The sequence below is a fragment of the Trypanosoma cruzi genome, genomic scaffold, assembly GCF_000209065.1.
Source record: "Trypanosoma cruzi strain CL Brener 1047053517131 genomic scaffold, whole genome shotgun sequence".
In the NCBI taxonomy this organism is placed as follows: Eukaryota; Euglenozoa; class Kinetoplastea; order Trypanosomatida; family Trypanosomatidae; genus Trypanosoma; species Trypanosoma cruzi.
This window is the reverse complement of record NW_001849574.1, coordinates 50,003-67,215: the sequence shown is the minus strand read 5'-3', so window position 1 is coordinate 67,215 and position 17,213 is coordinate 50,003. Positions and strand designations below refer to the sequence as shown.

Sequence of the window (17,213 nt, the reverse complement as noted above, 5' to 3'; positions counted from 1 at the left end):
AACAAGAAGGAGGTAACTGCGCAAGCAGAGATAAACCTCTTGTTATTTTTCTCTTTCGGGGTTTGGCCGAGCTGTCGATGGGGCTCCAGTTTTTTTTTTTTTTTTTTTTGAGGTTCTGTACCTAACCTTTATTGCGTTTTTTTAATTTTTTTTTTGCTGAAGGAGCAGCAGGTACGTTCGTCACTGCTGGCTGCTAAAGGAAGAGGCTTGCAGAGTCCACGGAGCTGTCGTGGCAGTTCTGTGCAAGGAAACAGCAGAAGTTGGCTGGAGAACGTGTGATGGTTTTTGTTATGTATTTATTTATTTATTTTTCTTCTTTGCAAGAGGACACACAGAAGGTTGACCGATGCTGCGGCGCATACCAGACTGGGGCATGCCTATGGTGGCCCACCAGATGGCAGCTGGATGTGGGGGATTCTTCTCTTTTCGTGGGGTTCGTAACACTCGCCATGACAGCTGCAACGACGAGCTGACCAGCAGCCACTTCGACCTGCAGGACATTCCCGTGGACCGCCTGACCCACCGCTACTGGGACGACGTGAACACGCCGTACGACATGTTTCTGCTCGATGAATTTCCTTTTGAGGAGGGCGGCGTGGACACCGCAGAACATATTTTTGAGCGGGATCGCCAGCTGCTTTTGAAGGAGTACCTTTAGGCGTGAGGTGGTGGGGCCTCATGTAGACACAGACACGCAGAGGGTGAGGGAGCGAAACTCACAGAGGGTGAAAGCGCACAGGGGTTATAGATACGGAGAAGGACAAGAACTAGTGTGGATGGGACCGTTCCTGTCTCGTCGCGGTGATCCAGTTTTCTTTTTCACATGCGCATTCTCTCTTAAAGAAAAAAAGAGAAAAAGAAGAACAAAAAAGCATTGGAAACAGAAGGAAAAAGCAACAACAAAAAGCAAAGAGTGTTTTCACAGTTCCCCTCTTTTTATATTTATATCTTTTTTTTTTATCGGGGCGCCTTGCAATGTTTTTATCTCTTCGCTTTACACAGTCGCTTTTCTGTATCTTTCCCCCCCCCAACTCTTTTTTCTCTGCTTTGATGAACACGAAACCAGGGAGTCAAGAAGAAGACGGAAAGAAAAATGAAAGAATGAAAAAACAGACTTTCCCCGCAAGTGCTGCTGAACAAGAAAGATGATTGGACGAACGCCACTGCAATGGAAAGTGGCGGCATTAGAAATGTGGCAGTTTGCTTCGGTTGTATGTTTTTTTTTTTTTTTTCATGAAGTGCCTCGCTTTCAAAGATGCTGCACAGCCGGCTCTTGTTTTGGGCTCGATGCTTTTGGTCGAAAGTGTGCTGGCGCCATGCGTGGCTTGGGCGGCAATGCTGTGCACCGCCAGCAGACCCTGTGGCCACGCGCCATGAGGCGCCGCCTTCAAAAATATTTGCGGACTTTGATGTGCAGTTTGGTGTGCCGTACGCATTGCAGGGTTAATATGTGCGTCCAGAGGGCTGAGCTACGGTGCCAGAGCCTCCTGCGTGAGGGGTGAGAGCGCAGCGATTGCTGCAATATTTGGCAATTTGTGGCCACGCCGCTGTACGCGACGGCGTTCCGAGTGACGTGAGCATGACGAGCCTGCCCGGGAATGGGGCAGGAGTTCCGTTCCTTTTTTTTTTTTTCTCTTCTTATTTGCAGCGTCTGTGACTTGTTCTCTTACGTACCAGAATTTTGATCACGCCATCGTATTGTTTGTTCTCCCACCCTCTTTTTAAATTTTGCTTTTTTTTTTTTTTTGGACTTATTTTTTATAAATTTTTTTCTCCACATGTTGTGACTCGCGCTTATTTTGTTTTTACGGGCGGTTTTGTTCTCCAGCGGGGGGAGGAGGAGGGTGGTCGCCATCATCACGAACGAGTGCCTACGTTTTTGGGCCGCCTGCGTGCCTGCCTCTGCTGCCCACGCACACCTGAAGCGTCCTTTTTTTCTTGTCGTCTCCGAGTGTCACTAGCGGGGTATCAGGTGGAACTGAAATGCAGCGACGGTGGTTGAATTGCGCTGCTGTCTTCTTAGCGGCTACGGCTGTGCACACCACGCAGCGCGGGATGCACGGAAAGCCGACACAGTCGCACAAGGTCCGCACCCAACACAGCCGACGGTGGTGGACGCAGTCGAAGGCTCGTCACCTCACAGCAATGCCACACGATGAGTGTAAGTCCCGTCCACACTTCCCTGCCTATAACGAGGATGTAGATCGCCCCATGTTGGTACCGGCCGGTGCAATTTGCTTCAATTGCGAGAAGCCTATTGATGATAGGGACGTCAACAGCTACGTCTGGATCCCAGCTGGAAATGCCACGGTCCCAACGACGCAGGGGTACTTCTTTCACTTCAAATGCTTCAAGTGTTGGAAATGCAAGTACCGTCTAATACACAACAAATTTTACTCCAAGGACGGTAAGGCGTGGTGTGTTGCGTGCGCCCTGGGAAGGGACATTCGCGTGCCCACGCGCCGTTGGCACACTTCCTACGTGAATACACATCGCACAGGCTCTAGAATGTCGGGTCACTTTTTCCCACGGCACCAACATCAGATGGCATTTTTGCTTGATCCCAATGAATAGTGCGCCTTGGACTTATGCATTTGTCTGCATATACATATATATGTTGGTCTAATTGCCTCTTGACTCTTCTTCATCTTTATTTGTAGCGCACGATTGGTGATCATCGCCGTTTATATTGATTCCGTCTTCTTTTGGGCTTTTTTTTTGCGCTTTTTCTCCCTCCCTTTCTCTGTAATGTGTGTAAAATTGCTTTATTACGGCGATAACTGAATGTATTTGATACTTTCCGCCACAACCTTTTGATGCCTTTCTTTTGGTGCGTGAGCCCCTATTGGACCCAACTTCCTCCCCCCTCCCAATAATAGTAAGAAACTGAAGCAAGGAGAAATAATTGAAGCGACTAGTCAACGATGGAGTGGTTGAAAATTGCGCTAGTTGCGTTTTCCGGGCGGGGAAATGACGTAGACTACCCGTGCAGCATTCTGGGACGCGTGGCTAACAATGACAAGGAGCTCGTAAATATTCTGCGCAATGGTTTCTTTCTTTTGACGTACCGCATGAATTTTAGCCCGCTTCCCCACTCTTCCGTGACCTCCGACAAGGGCTGGGGCTGCCTGGTGCGATCCTCACAGATGCTGCTCGCCCATGCGCTTTGGCGTTACTCGGCGAATGACTGCAGGCTTGACCACTTTTGTGACATGGACACAGAGGATAGCACCCCCTTCTCGCTCCATAAAATGGTGCGGGCGGTGATGAAAAAGGCCGACGTGTTCAGGCCAGAGTACTGGACACCGAGCCAGGGCTGTGAGGCGATCCGCTGCTGCGTGAACAACGCTGTAGATCGGAAGCTTATCCCTCCTATCCGCGTTGTGGTTTGCTCCCAAGGATGTCTCTTGGCAAGGGAGATTTGTTCCAACTTAGAATTTGGCACTGTGCTCATATTGGCTCCCATGCGTTGTGGTGCCTCACGGCGGATGACGCAGATGATGTTCTTTTCACTCGAACACCTCCTTCACTCTTCGGCATGCATTGGCGTGGTGGGCGGCGTGCCACAACGCAGTTATTACATTCTGGGAACTAGCGGCCAGAGGCTTTTGTACTTAGATCCCCATTGCATGACACAGGAGGCTTTAGTCTCGGGCCACGCAGAGAAGGCTGGTGTTGTGACTGTCACGGCGAGCCTTGTCAAAAGTGTACGGTGGGACTGCGTCGACACGTCTTGTTTTTTAGGATTCTTGGTGGACTCTTTTGCTGAGTGGTTGGAGTTACGAACGTGTCTCGAGGAGTTGCAGAGGCGTGGAATGGAGCAGTTGCTTTGCGTGGATGATGGCGATGCGGTAGGCCTTGTTGACGAGGAGATAGCGGGTTGGCCGAGTGAGGATGACGTGGCGGAGTAGTCGTGGCCTTCATTGGCCGAAGGGCGGCAGCGGTAATTTTTTTTCTTTTTTTGTGCGGCCGCAACTTTAATTTTCTGCGTGCTGGTGTTTTCTATCGGCAAACTGCCTGTTTTTTTTTTTTTCTTGCTGTTTCAGCTTAGCGGTATGACGCCGGAATCCATCTGGAGTGAATTGGGCTGTTGCGACTGTGTTAATTTTCCTTTCAATTTCTTCTGGAGGTGAATGGATGGCGTTGGGGCATTGCCGAGTAAATTGTTATTGCAGCCTGAGTGTAAGCTATTTCCTTTTTTTTCTTTTTTCTGTTTTCTGTGCACGTGCATATGTACACACCCGCATAAACGCATTTGTGGATCCTTGGGAATCAGTGTGTAGTTTAGCTGTGAAGGAAGCGTTGGTGGTGCATGCGGCGCTGCGTGGCGCTTTCATGGCTGCAGTATCGCGGCAGCGTGCGCGACTCACGTGTTTCATGTGGCTGCGTGAAAACAATTCGACGTTGGTGCCTTTCACTGCGCATCCCCTCCGTGCAGTTTGCTGCACCCCGCTCCCAGACTCACGAGGACCTTGCGTATGCAGCTTGTCCCATATGTGGTCGTCTTACGCACATGTGTGACATGTTCACACACCTCACAACCGCCCATCGCGAGCTGAACCCGGCGCACTGCAAGAAGATCTGCGGCGAGCGGCTGGAACTCTACCAGCAGGTGATTGGCGTTCCTCTAAAGAAAATGGAGCTCACCACTTCTGGCCGTCGGGTGCTTGACTTCTTGCCCACAGTGCTGCCATCCGGTTATATTTGCAACTGGTGCGATATGAAGAACGATGTGTATCCTACGAGGGATAAATTCCTCAAGCACGTGGCCGACGTCCATATGGAGATTGACCTGGAGGACGTCGAGCAGCACGTCCCGCTGCTGCCACGTGGAGTCGTGGAGGAGAAGAGCAGCACACGGGAGGAGATGCGGCCCACACGGCGTCTGGCTGGTGTTGAGGCCGTTGCCGAAACGTTCACTATTCCGTTCGTTGCCACGCGCCAGGTGGCTGTTTCCATACCGCGTGTCATTGACAAGAAATTAACACAGCAACCGGTTGTGTTCAGCGACACGGAGTTTCCATGCGAGCTGTGCAACAAGGTTTTCCAGAGCGAGATGGACCTGCTGCAGCATCTGGAGACGCGACACCCAGATGGATCCGCCGGGGCGTCCACTGACGTGGGTCAGTCAGCCATTGCCGAGGTGGCGGAGTTTACCGCAAAGGAGGCAACAATGGGTATCAGCCAGCGTGTGCACGTCGTTTGTGACCTCTGCCTGACATCTTCAAAGGTGTACACAATGCCTTCCGCGCTTTTTTCTCACATACGCTTCAAGCACCCTGGCGAAGATGCCGCGTACCATGTGGAGCGCCTCATTCGCACGCAGAAGGGTCAGTCATTTGTATGCAAAGTCTGTAATAAGGCATTTGCAACAGCCGCCGCACTTGAGGGCCACTTTAGCAACAAACATGGAGAGCAAGCGGGTGCACTGTTGGGTCAGGGGCGTGTGGCGATGAATAACTGTTGGTGGTGTCACGACTGCGAACGGGGCTTTTCAAGCGCCAAGGGACTGCACGGCCACATGCAGAACAAACACGGGCTTTCTACACAGGTGCATCCATGCCCCGCATGCAAACGCGTGTTCTCTGATGTGTACTCCCTGGAGGAGCACATCACACTGGTGCACAAGACGATTCATTTGACCGACATTGGGCTGCAGACGCATGCGAAGTGCAACACATGCGATCGTTGCTTTTTGAGTCACGAGGACCTGCACCGTCATGCCGTCAAGCACCACAAAAAAGATCCTCGGGCGCCTATTCGCCCGTTTGAGTCTTCATCCTTCTCTTCAACGGAGGGTAAGGGGGCGGCGAAGACTGATGCGTCTTCTTCTTCCTTGTCGTCTTCGCCCGCAGCCGCGACACCACAGGCCCCACGCAAAGTGAAGAAGCGCAAAAAGACCGCTGTAGAAGAGGAGACAAGTTCGTAGTGGCAGCGTGCCGGAAGGAAAGAAGGAACAGGGGAGATGATGCGAACTAAGCATCTCTGGAGAGAAGAGACAGCAAACAGAAAAATGATAGCAGCACCTTTTAGAGGAGGAGGGGGGAAGGAAGAGTCGCTGGGGAGCTTTTGTTTTTCTATTATTATTATTATTATCATCATTATTTTGTCTAACGGATACAATTTTATCTGCGGCGTCTTCACAAATATTTTAAACACGTTGGTGTCCGCATTTTTTTTCTTCTCCGCGTTTGCGCGCCGGCAGCAGCGGTGGTGGTGAAAACCACCACCACAACTAATACTCGTGCGATGCGTTCGTCTGATATTTAACCAATTATTATTATTATTTTTTTAAATTTTGGCTTCCCACCACACCCTTTTTTTTTTTTGCTTGGTTCGGCGCCATTGCTGCAGGCAGGCGCAAGGAAATAATTCAGGCGGCTGTGTGCGTGGCGATTGAGAGATTGAGTATACATACAAAGAAAAAAAGGATATTTATATATTTATATACGTGTGATGGGTGAGTGGGGCGATTGCGGGGAGGAGGCGGCACACCTCTGCGCCGTGCAACAGCTCCTCCAGGCCTTTTTGGAGACGCCCTCTCGCGTGGTTCTTCTCAGTGCCGCACTTGGGGAAATGTTGGGTGTGGTCGTTCGCCAACAAAAGGCCATAAATAAAATTGTCGCTTCGCTGCAAATAGCAGGGGAGGAACGCATGCAAGAACTCACAGCACTATCACAGAGCTTTGCAGATATTTTGCAGGACACTATTAAACGCACTGCATTGGCCATTAGCGAATTACGAGGGCAAATTCCCAAACAACAGTGCATGTCTGGCGCTGGTCTTTTTTATGAGGAGAAATGCGTTGAGTTAAAGCGCGAGATTGGAGATCTGCGGCGATTGGTAATAGAACGTCTACAGCACGATTCTATGGGAGCAGACATGAATGGACAGAGCAGTGCGATTCAGTCGGAACTTGTGGTTACGGGGGAAAAAGTGCGGAACCTTGGGGCTCAGCAGAGTCTTTTACTGGAACTCCTTGACCTGCGCAAAATGCTGCTTCATCATGGGTACACAGGCGATGCATCGGTGGACCTGCGTCAACTCCGCTTGCTTGACACCACAGCGAAGGTAAAACTGATGCATCAACTGCCATGCTTTCATGTGTTAGTACGTGCGCTCGTGTCGACTGAGCGCCATTTGCTGGCGGGCGCTTCTTCCATGAGCTCAATAGATTGAATAGATGCTACTTGTCCTTGTCTGTGTGTGAAATGAAATACATGTAAATATGAAATAATGTGTTCCTGGGTTTGGCTGCTCTATTCTTTGTTTGTTGTTGGTGATGGCCATCTCGTTTATTTCTTTTCTTCTTACTGAAAAGAGTTAAGTGGAAGAGAAGGAAGATATAGGGCATCAGGGATAACCATAACTCGGGATTCACTTTTGTTTTTCAATTTTTTTTTCTTTCTTTTGTTGTTGTTTCTTCATTTTACCACCGGTGGCTTGGAGGGCGCACAACGGTGAGTTCGCGTGGTTGAGTCGACAGGAGGAGTAGCGGTGCGCGGAGGCCCTTTCGCGAAGGTGCACGTTACCCGGCTCTCAGGGAGAGGGGTGGAGGGTGGGGTGGGAGGGACCGGATCTGATTTTTTTTTTTCTTCTTCCGTCCGTCCGTTGTTTTGTCACTCCGCGGGCGGTACTTTGCGGTCTGACTGCTTGACGCGTCATGAACGTGCACTGGAAGCCTCGCGGCGGCGCACAGGCGTCGGTTGGAATCATCAACGCCGTCGAGTTTGATCCGGACGTGGAGCTGCTTTGGGTCAGCGACAGCTTTGGCCGGCTGATGAGCTTCACGACGCAGAGCCAGACGAATACGCTCACCTGGACTACGTACTCATCCTTCTTGGCGTCAACACGGCCGATCTCCGGCATTTTTTTTCTTCCGCTGGGCGGAGAAAAAATTGTAACTGTGGCGGATCACAACGTCATTCGCGGGTACAAACGGGGCGGTGCTCTTTTCATGTGCCGCTCGTTGCCTCCGCAGTCACAGGACTACATTGAGCTTTTCCAGGCGCATGGAGAAACGGGGGTTGTCAGCTTCACCGGTAACGCCGGGCTAACGCGCTTCTCGATTGGTAACGAGGGCAATGACGGCGTTGTCACGGTGCCGCTGGGCGAATCAAAGGTGGTCGCGTTGCATCAGACGGAGAAGTGGGTTGTCACGGGCAGCATCTCTGGCAGCATCGTTGTTCGTGACAGCAGCGACCTTCAGTTAGTGGGTGCAGTGCCCTCTTCGCGACGCCGCGTGTTGGCTATGGATGCGTACGACAACACCGTCGTGGCCGCCATGGTGGAGCGTTCCATGACAAGCAGTGTGCGCGTGTATGATCTACGTAAGTTGTCTGAGCCGGTCATAACAATTGGTGGAATTCCTTCTGACAGCGTCTCGCAGTTGCGTCGTTACCGCGATTCATTTGGCATCTCCGCGGACCGAGCGTTTGTTCTGACGCCGTGCGGCTTTCACATTCTGCAGATGGACCAGACATCCCCAGTTTTTAATTCCAACGGAATGGTGGGGGACTTCTGTACATCTGTTAGCATCTCGCCAAATGGCATGTGTGCTGCCATTGGGAACGACAAGGGCTATTTCATTGCGCTTGCTCATCCGGCCACGCGTGAGGATTATGTCATGTCCCGCTTTGAGCAGCCACGACGACCAGTGAACCCCGTCTTCACGCAGAGCTGGGCTGAGAAGAAGGAGGGCGACACATTTGCGTTCTTTGATGAGTCCGTTCCACCTGCAGAGCTCGCCTCCAACTGGCCACCCGACAATTATATGATTCTTTCCGTCCCTGCACCCACACGCTGCCTTAGCGTGGAGTCCCGCACTATTTTGCAGAATCGCTGGGGATTTCTTCGCGCCGATTCATACCTGCCCGACCCAAAGGACAAAATGGCACTGAATTTACCAGACCCTTTTCCGTTCAACCTGGAGCTTGGCGACGACCCGGCGGCAGTGCAAGGGCTACTGCAGGAAATGAAAAAGAACCAAAAACGACGCTACTTTGAATTTCGCGATGTTGCTGCCGGGGAATACGCACCGCTTGAACCGGCGAGTCATGTGTGTTATAGTTCACATCACCGTTTTGACTGGGAAAACTACAATGCAATTCCGCAAGAAGTCGTTGGCTTGGACAACAGCTTCCCCGAGTGTTGGATTACGACGCTGTTGCAATCGCTTTACCTCTGCCATTTGCCGGAGTGCCCCGTGCGCAAAGTCCTTTTGCACCACCTATGCACCAGGGAGTACTGCGTCGCGTGTGAAACATCATTTATATTTGCGAATATGATGATGACCTCCGCGTCAGGGCTTAATCCCATTGTGCAGGTTGCCAATCTGATCCGCACTATGTATAAGGTGCCTGCAACGGCCTCCCTTTTTGAACCCGTTAAATCTCGTGATGAGGCGATAAAGCGGATGCACACGGCACAGTTGACTCTTCTTGAGGCGCTGCATCGAGGACTGCAGGATGAGAAGGCATACCCCTTCATGGACCACAAACCTCCATGCAATGACTTTGAGCATTCCATTGCGTATCTCTTTGGCACGGAGTTCTCTTCTGGTGGAAGAGTCCACTTGGAGCCGCAGTTCTACTGGGATGTTCCTTCCTCCGCACTCAAAGTGAATGAGGGGCTGCAGCATTTACTCAAGCAGATTGAGTCATACAGAGATCAGGTTCAGATCAAACGTTTACCGCCTATTATTGTATTACGACTGAACCCAGAGGGGGGGACGCTAAAGCCGCCGAGGTGTTTGCATATATCCCGCGAAGCGCAGGAGGATTCCAACTACGTCCTGTGCAGTAACATCATTCACCTCTCGGATGACGCCGATGACCCTGGGAGTTTTGTGAGTCACCAGCGTATTCTGGATGATCGCTTTAGTTTGGTGAACGATTATCGTGTGACGGCACCAATGGAGGAGGAGGAACTGGAAGAATCGATGCCTGCATTCCACTCCCATCGTGCCGTGGTAGCATATTATGCCCTCGATAAACTGACAGCGCCGCCCTACAGTTTACACGATGGTAACCGTCCGCCAAACATGTTTGAGGTGCTTGGGCCGCTGCTTGTTAATGATGTTCTTGCGAAGCCCCTGCAGCGCGACCCATCAGCGCAACGGTTTAAGTCTCCATTGGCATCGTTCTACGAGATCAAACCCAACGATTTGATCGCAATTGATGCGGAGTACGTGGTTCTGAGCTGGAACAGTCGGTGCATCGATGCGGGAATGGAAGTCAAATTGTCGCATAAGACGCACATGGCTCTGGCACGTTTGAGTTGCGTGCTCAGCAGTGCCCCAGGGGATGAAAGAACGATTGTCGATGATTATGTGCACACACCGGAAGTTATTGAGGACTACGTGACGCAGTACAGTGGTATTCATCCCGGGGATCTGGACCCGCTTAAATCTACAAAGTGCTTGACGAGCCGCAAAGCAACGTACTTGAAGCTGCGTGCCTTGGTGGATCGTGGTGTGATATTTGTGGGTCACGGTTTGTACCAGGACTTTCGTGTGTGCAACATTGCGGTCCCTCCAGAACAAATCATTGATACTCTCATGATGTTTCACAAGCCTGGCGGCCGGTATCTTTCGCTCCGCTTTCTTGCCTACCATGTTCTGGGGGAGCGTGTGCAAGAAGACGAGCACGACTCTGTTGAGGATGCGCGCACCTCATTGCGCCTGTACCGCAAGTACCAGCAGCTGGTGAGTGAAGGGACATTTGACGCCGTCCTGGACAAACTGCTGGCAACCGGAGCGGAGACAAGTTGGTACGTTCCAGAGGGCCGTGATGCCTTTGGCGCGTCTCCTGCTCTCTTTGCTAGCATACCGGGCTCGCTACTATTTCCAGAGTCTCCCTCAACGCTGGTACCGGCAGAGGCCGCTAAGGACGATGAATTCCCCTCCGCATCGTAAAGATAAATTCAAAATTGCGCTTTCTCCACCAACCACTCCCTATAATTGTTCGTTTTTTGCTCCCCGCCTTCTTCTTTCCTCGCATTTTTTCTTTCTTTCTTTGTTTGACTCCAATAAGTGAGTGGAGGGAAAGGATGAGGAGGAGAGGAGGAAATGATTGGTGGTATTGATGGCGCTGGAATAGAAGGAGGATAAGAGGGGTGCTTCGCCTCTCTTCTTTCTACATGTTTGTCTCTTTCAGTCTCTGATTTTTGGGTCCGCCGCACCCGCTTTTTGTCGATACCACAAACACAGAAAGAAAAAAACAAAAACAACAACAAAAACGATGCACACACGCAAAGACACTCAGTCTCCAAACGTGCCGCTGTTCTTTTTTTTTTTTTCCTTAATTCTTTTTCCCGCTGTTTTTTTTTTTTTTGCGTTATTTTCCTCAAACCACGCGTTTTTTATTTTTATTTTTGTTGGTGGCACTTGTTTGCTCAAGAGAGCGAGATTCTTATAGAGGGATTGAGAGAGGTGGGGGGCAAAACGAAGGCATGAGCGCAGGGATCCTGGGAAAGACACACGCGGGGGTTCCGTCGTACCGAAGCGGGTATGTGTCCCCCTCTGGCATCAAAATACAGTACAGCAACGACTGGGTGAAGCACCATCCGCTTGAGGGCGATGGGCTGCGAACGCTACTTTACCTGCACCTGTGGAAAAAGAATAAGGGCAGTGAGAGCCGGCTGAAAGACATACGCCTTCCCGATACCGTTGTGTACGAGCACAACTTCCCCCGCGCCTGGTACACCTACGATGGGGAGGCGAAGGAAATCAACAAGCACCCGGGCAAGATGCTGGATGCCCAGTCCATCTACGAGCATTTCAGCCGTTCGACGCCGGACTGCGATGTGGTCGCGCAGTTCCTCACCACCTGTGCCCAGGACAACCCCGCCATCTCGTCGGAGGGCGGGCTGCTCACGTACGTGAAGTTTTTTACCGCAGAATCCCTCCGAGAATTTCTTTTTAGCCCCGAACGCAAGCCAGACGGAATTCTTCAGAAGTTTGTGGTGCCCAAAGGGGAGACGACAATGCGGAAAAACTCGCAGCTCCAAGTTATGTGGTCACCACTTGTGACGGTGGTGTACAAGCGGACGAATAAGCAGCGGCTGGGTGACTTGCATCTTCCTGTCCACCTGCGCTCGGCCACGTTTGATGGGGATAGCCACCTGAGTGAGTTGTCTCTTATTGCGGACGAGTCCAAGGCGAGGCTGGAGTCTCTTTGCCGCGAGGTGGTTGACCACTTTTACTTCACGGATCTTAAACTAATTACCCGCATGGTGCTGAACTTTAAAATAGATGATGCCAATCGACCGTGGCTGCTCTGGTGCAGCTCTCTTCGTGTTTCGGGTGATAGACTGAACCCTCGGAACGTGCGGGTTCCAGTGGCACTTTCTATGCCAATTGAGGTGTTAAACGACGGCTCATCCACGCGGGACCGCATTATTAAGAGTAGAGATCGACAACAACAACTCTTGTTGTTGGACAAGCAACTCTTTGAACTCTCACGAGACTATGATTTTGGCCATAATTGCAACGATTCACATGTACGGGAGGCAAAGCGTCTGGGCCTTCAGCCTCTGAGTGAGAAGTCGAGTCCGAATGGTCAAGGAAAAAGTTTTTCGCGACGGAATCCACCGCATCCCTTGCACGATGCAATGCGATACCTTCGAGTATTATCGACGGAGCCTCAGGGTGTGGATTTATCCAATTGCAGTCTGTCTTCAGCAGCGCAACAACAGGATCAGCAGCGGCGCTCCCGTAATGACTCTGTGCGTCAGAGCCAGGCAACAATTGATGATGCTGAGGATCGAGTTAAAAGTGAACTTACTGCCATGGCCCTTGATGCGTGGTACACTGTATATTCTTCAGCGCTGTCGAAAAATCCAACCTACATGCCGACGAAGGACGTGTTTTTGGCGGAGCCACTCGTGGTGTCGCTACAGCCGCCTGAGCTTGAAAGACTTGTAGTTATTCTCGGCCTTGAACGGAACCCAGTTTCTGAAGATCCACGCAGTTTCATGGTAAATTCGGGTCTTATTGGACCTGGGCGACGCTTGGATCGTCCTTTTATAAACGCGGAGCGTGATGTAAGAGAATTTTTTGATGAACTTTTTGCTTCCAGGGGCGGAGAGATTACACAGCAGTGCCTGGCAAATGATCGTTGGATTTGGTGAGCAACACTGCCAAACACGACGTCAAGTGCAGCTCATCTTCTCTTGGTCACCGCTTTTTCACCGGCTATAGAAGTCTAAGGATAGTTTGCTTGAGAGTGGGAGCAAAGAGGGAAAGGGATATGCGTCTGCCTGCTTGTCTTCATGTAAGTATGTGCACGTGTGACGTCTTGAAATAGAGTTCATCTGTTGTTTGGGGCTGCGTTGGGGTTTTTTCTTTTTTCTTTCTTTCTTGCATCCACCCTTTTTTTTTCCTCTTTTTTGCTTCACGTATTGAATGCGTTGCTCCCGCATAGTGGTTGGGGCACCATTCGCTACTGTGCGCGCTTTTTTTAATTTTTTGTTTATTTATGCTAAGCGGCCCTGTGGAACTGCCGGGGAATATCATCCGTGGGAGCACCACCTTCTGCTTAACGCGTGTGGGCGATCGGGCGTATTACGTTCCGCGTGGGTGTACGCTGGAGGACAAGCTGCACTGCTGGCGTGTAAAGGCCGACCATGAGACGGGGCGCATCTTCTTTGTGAACTGTGGAGGTCTGGGGCCGAGATGGACGCTGCCCGACACGCTTGCGAGTATCGATTTATTGAACACTGCGGGGCCGGATGGCAGCCGCCATCGCCGTTCCTCTTTGCCTGGGTCATCACCAACTGCGAAGCATGCCGCTGCTGACGCTGTGGCGGCGGAAGCGAGGTCCCTGGTAGAATTGAGCAGCGGAAGAAAAAAAGGCAATAGCAGCGACACAAAATCTTTTTGGGATTTGTCGCTGCCTGGAAAATCATTTCTTTGCTCGGGCAAACAACCCCTTCGTGTTCACTCCAATGGGAAGAGAGTTGCTGACATTTACGTTAACGACATCGCATATCTGCGGTCATTTGACGAGGAAGGAAAATCACCAGCATCCTTTGAGACTGCACTGCACGGCGAATTTGAGAACGCCAGAACGCCCCTCGAAGGCAGATGTGCCGAAACATCCTTGCTCGAGGCACAATTACGGAGGAGAATTGAGGACTATGCCGAGGAGGTCACCACACTTCGTCGAAGGCTGGAAGACCAGGAGCGCCTCTTCATGGAAAAGGAACTGGCGCTGGTGGAACTGGAGGAGCGAATAGTGAGCATGAGGCTACACATGGTGGAGGCTGTGAGCGCGTATCGCCAGAACACATACTCGTGGCAGTCATAATGAGGGTGTGATACCCTCCTGGAAAAGGAGGGGAAGCATTGCATTTGTGTGCATTTACTTATTTCTTTATGTGTATGTGTGTGCACATCTCAATTATGTATTCTCCCTCTTTGTTTACATGAGCTTCTTTCTCATTTCTTTTTTAATTTGTCCACTTGTTGGTGAGGTTTTTTCTTTTTTTTTTTTTTGGCGTTTACCTCACGCACAAACACGAAATAACTTCAGGCAGACAATCTGTTTAGATGCCGATGTCTAGTGGCACCACGGGCTACCACCCGGTCTTTGCCCCCCGCTTTGCGGGGGAGTTTGAGGAGCCATTGGTGCGGGTACAGGGGTACACAGAGCCAAGGCTCACTTTTGTTCAGCACGCCGCCGTCGTTTTGGGAGTTTCCGCCACCACCGCGTTTCTGAGGCATCCCATCGTCAAATTTGACTCCTTCTATTTTTTAAGTGATGTGCCGGGGGAGTCCAACCGCATCTATGCGTCGGACAAGCGCGCACAGTTATTTCGCACACTATTTAGCGTGCGCTGGTTTTCCGGGCCGTCAGTATTGTGGAGCATGTCCGAGTACGTCTTTCTTCTTGCCGTCTTCACCTGGCTGCGCGAGGTGCTGTCGTGGGGCAGTAACACTCCGAGGGGGTTTGCCGCCGGTAGTCTTACCGGAGTGGCGTATGCAGCGGTGCGGCACCCGTACGACGTATTACGTGCAACGTCAGAGGCCACTGGGGGGCCCAAGAAATTTAGAGGCGTGGGAGATGTTTTTAGGACGGCATTACGAGAGAAGCCCTCTGCACTTCTTGGACTTTACCGTGGCTTTGCTTCTGCGGCGTGTGGTAGGCTGTTGCAGTTTGGCGCTCAGTTTGGTGTGTACAACGCAACACGGTACGACGGTGTATATCGCCAGACATGTGTTTTATTTTTTTACTGCCATCTGGGTGCAATTCTGGGGCTCTTTTTGCAGTATCCCCTTCTATCCGTCAAGTATCAGCTGCACATGCGCAACCAGTTCACGAAGGGCAGGCCCCACACATATCGATCATACATTTTGGAGGTGCGGGCACGGCACGGCATTAGCAAAATTTATGATGGTTTCTTCACCAGTCGCCCCATTCTCAACGCCGTTCCAGCGGCTTTGTTGATGACGCTTTACGATGTGTGCGCACGTAGGTACACGGAATTCCTGCACCCGGAGCTGCAGAAGGTACATGGGGAGGTGGATCAGCCGATTTTCGGCGTCCGCAGCGCCCCATACGTGAGTTCACTTCCAAAGTACGAGTTTGCGCGAAAAGATGATTTATGATTGTGTGGCGTGGCGAAGGGCAATAGCAGCGGTAGAGCGGCCATTGAAGCGCTGCAATTCCTCCTCCCCTCTACGGAAAAGGGCACAAATGCCATTCCCGCTGCTGTGTTGTATTTGACCCCTCTTGTCACTGAATAATACATATGTACATTGTCTCTGTCTCTGTCTCTCTTTCCTTCTTTCTTTTTTTCTTCTCCTTTTATTTGGGAGGTGAGGTTGCGTGCGGATTGTCTGCTTCCGTCGTGGGCATTTTTGCCCTTGTGACGAAATGGATTTCTTAAAGCGAACATTTGCCGATACAAGGCTGCGGTATCATGTATCAAAGGTACTTTTTGCGGCTAGCACTTCTTCCGCAAAGCTATCGACGGAGTGTCTTTTGTTAGCGGAGCAGCACCCCACTCTAGTATTAGCCGTCCTACGCGAGAACCTTCAGCCGGGTTCTCACCAGTCATACGCGTACTTGCTGCTACTTGAGAAAATAGTGGATGCCTGCAGTTTCTCCTTTCACGCAGCGATGGCGCTTGACTGCACTCTTCATGACAAACTAGTGAAACTTGCCACCACAAGAGCGGAGGGCGAAGAGAATCGAAAAGTCCGTCGTTTGGCGCGTCTGACATTGTTGGAGTACTCACGGATGTTTGTGGACGTTCCCGAATTGAAGAGCCTGTCGAGACTTGCAGGTTGTGTGGAAAAAATTACTGGCAAGAATCTGATGCGGTCCATTGAGGTGGAGAGTAAGAAGGTCACTTTCGTTGACCCGCGGCCAGAAGACATTATTTTGATTAGTCCCACTGAGGTGTCTGCTAAGGCCTCGCTCCCGCCATCGCGAAAGTCGGCGGTGTGGTCCTGCCATGTGTGTACATACATAAACAGGCCACACGCCACGGTGTGTGTTGTGTGCAGGACGCCGAATGCAACGCGTCCCACCTCTCCACCGGTCCACAAGGCAAGTAATGGGAAAACTGTGCCCGCGGCCGAAATTCTTAACGGGACCGTATGTCATGAGGAAAGAAGCGGTGTTGAAAAGACTGCGACGTCACCGGACAGGAATGGCTTCTTTGCACCGGCTCCAATTCAAAAGGGCGAGGGGAGTGGGACTACAGGCAATACCTTGGTAGGAATTGTCGCTCCCCATCCCAGAGCATGAGGCATGATTCATCGTGCAAGGGCACCATTTTCTTTTTTATTCACTTTTATGGAATCCCTTTCCATTTTCCCACAGCGTTTTCTTATATACATACATGGATATATATATATATATAATGTGTATTTGATAGTTGATGGTGATTATTTCGCGCTGCATTTCGATTGCTTTTGTTTCTGCAGCGAGTGCGAATTTGGCGTTTGCACGTTTTATTTCTTCCTTGCTTGGATTTAAACCCCGGTTGGCTGCGTGCATGCTTCGTGTTTTGGTTTTGCTGCGGAGTTCATTGGGGGCTGAGGAGGGAACGCGGGACGTGAGTGCGGCTTCGCCTTTTTTTTGGGGAGGGGGGGGGGGCGGAAGAGGTGACGAAACTGCGTATTTTTTCCTATTCTTGTCGCCGCTCATGTAGCCAAAATAAAATCCGTGAAGCAAAGGGAAAACGGGGAAAAAAAAGTTATT

General features: G+C 51.0%; 10 protein-coding genes across 10 annotated transcripts, besides 16 other annotated features; all 10 read left to right on the top strand.

The window, feature by feature from the left end:
* Positions 1-7,302: a sequence feature (heterozygous, non-Esmeraldo-like haplotype).
* Positions 90-109: a microsatellite.
* Positions 347-658, top strand: Tc00.1047053507017.170 (hypothetical protein, conserved; the record flags this gene model as incomplete). The annotated part of the gene is made up of 1 exon (XM_808002.1): positions 347-658. One exon carries the CDS (start codon positions 347-349, stop codon positions 656-658), a length of 312 nt encoding a protein of 103 aa, XP_813095.1.
* Positions 840-913: a sequence feature (T-rich).
* Positions 934-961: a sequence feature (AT_rich).
* Positions 1,752-1,772: a sequence feature (AT_rich).
* Positions 1,984-2,574, top strand: Tc00.1047053507017.159 (hypothetical protein, conserved; the record flags this gene model as incomplete). The annotated part of the gene is made up of 1 exon (XM_808005.1): positions 1,984-2,574. The coding sequence occupies one exon, from the start codon at positions 1,984-1,986 to the stop codon at positions 2,572-2,574; it is 591 nt and encodes a 196-aa protein (XP_813098.1).
* Tc00.1047053507017.150 (AUT2/APG4/ATG4 cysteine peptidase, putative) lies at positions 2,925-3,911 on the top strand (the record flags this gene model as incomplete). Its single annotated transcript, XM_808001.1, has 1 exon — positions 2,925-3,911. The coding sequence occupies one exon, from the start codon at positions 2,925-2,927 to the stop codon at positions 3,909-3,911; it is 987 nt and encodes a 328-aa protein (XP_813094.1).
* Tc00.1047053507017.140 (Zn-finger protein, putative) lies at positions 4,313-5,929 on the top strand (the record flags this gene model as incomplete). The annotated part of the gene is made up of 1 exon (XM_808000.1): positions 4,313-5,929. One exon carries the CDS (start codon positions 4,313-4,315, stop codon positions 5,927-5,929), a length of 1,617 nt encoding a protein of 538 aa, XP_813093.1.
* Positions 6,079-6,106: a microsatellite.
* Positions 6,273-6,300: a sequence feature (AT_rich).
* Tc00.1047053507017.130 (uncharacterized protein) lies at positions 6,457-7,179 on the top strand (the record flags this gene model as incomplete). The annotated part of the gene is made up of 1 exon (XM_807999.1): positions 6,457-7,179. The coding sequence occupies one exon, from the start codon at positions 6,457-6,459 to the stop codon at positions 7,177-7,179; it is 723 nt and encodes a 240-aa protein (XP_813092.1).
* Positions 7,303-9,927: a sequence feature (haploid, Esmeraldo-like haplotype).
* Positions 7,664-10,915, top strand: Tc00.1047053507017.120 (ubiquitin hydrolase, putative; the record flags this gene model as incomplete). Its single annotated transcript, XM_807998.1, has 1 exon — positions 7,664-10,915. One exon carries the CDS (start codon positions 7,664-7,666, stop codon positions 10,913-10,915), a length of 3,252 nt encoding a protein of 1,083 aa, XP_813091.1.
* Positions 9,928-10,722: a sequence feature (haploid, non-Esmeraldo-like haplotype).
* Positions 10,723-17,213: part of a sequence feature (heterozygous, non-Esmeraldo-like haplotype) that runs on past the window's edge.
* Positions 10,964-11,021: a sequence feature (GA-rich).
* Positions 11,216-11,239: a microsatellite.
* Positions 11,283-11,333: a sequence feature (A-rich).
* On the top strand, positions 11,452-13,131 carry Tc00.1047053507017.110 (hypothetical protein, conserved; the record flags this gene model as incomplete). The annotated part of the gene is made up of 1 exon (XM_807997.1): positions 11,452-13,131. The coding sequence occupies one exon, from the start codon at positions 11,452-11,454 to the stop codon at positions 13,129-13,131; it is 1,680 nt and encodes a 559-aa protein (XP_813090.1).
* Positions 13,339-13,395: a sequence feature (GA-rich).
* Positions 13,479-14,309, top strand: Tc00.1047053507017.104 (uncharacterized protein; the record flags this gene model as incomplete). The annotated part of the gene is made up of 1 exon (XM_808004.1): positions 13,479-14,309. One exon carries the CDS (start codon positions 13,479-13,481, stop codon positions 14,307-14,309), a length of 831 nt encoding a protein of 276 aa, XP_813097.1.
* Tc00.1047053507017.100 (hypothetical protein, conserved) lies at positions 14,552-15,610 on the top strand (the record flags this gene model as incomplete). The annotated part of the gene is made up of 1 exon (XM_807996.1): positions 14,552-15,610. The coding sequence occupies one exon, from the start codon at positions 14,552-14,554 to the stop codon at positions 15,608-15,610; it is 1,059 nt and encodes a 352-aa protein (XP_813089.1).
* Positions 15,772-15,803: a microsatellite.
* Tc00.1047053507017.90 (hypothetical protein, conserved) lies at positions 15,879-16,757 on the top strand (the record flags this gene model as incomplete). The annotated part of the gene is made up of 1 exon (XM_807995.1): positions 15,879-16,757. One exon carries the CDS (start codon positions 15,879-15,881, stop codon positions 16,755-16,757), a length of 879 nt encoding a protein of 292 aa, XP_813088.1.
* Positions 16,841-16,872: a microsatellite.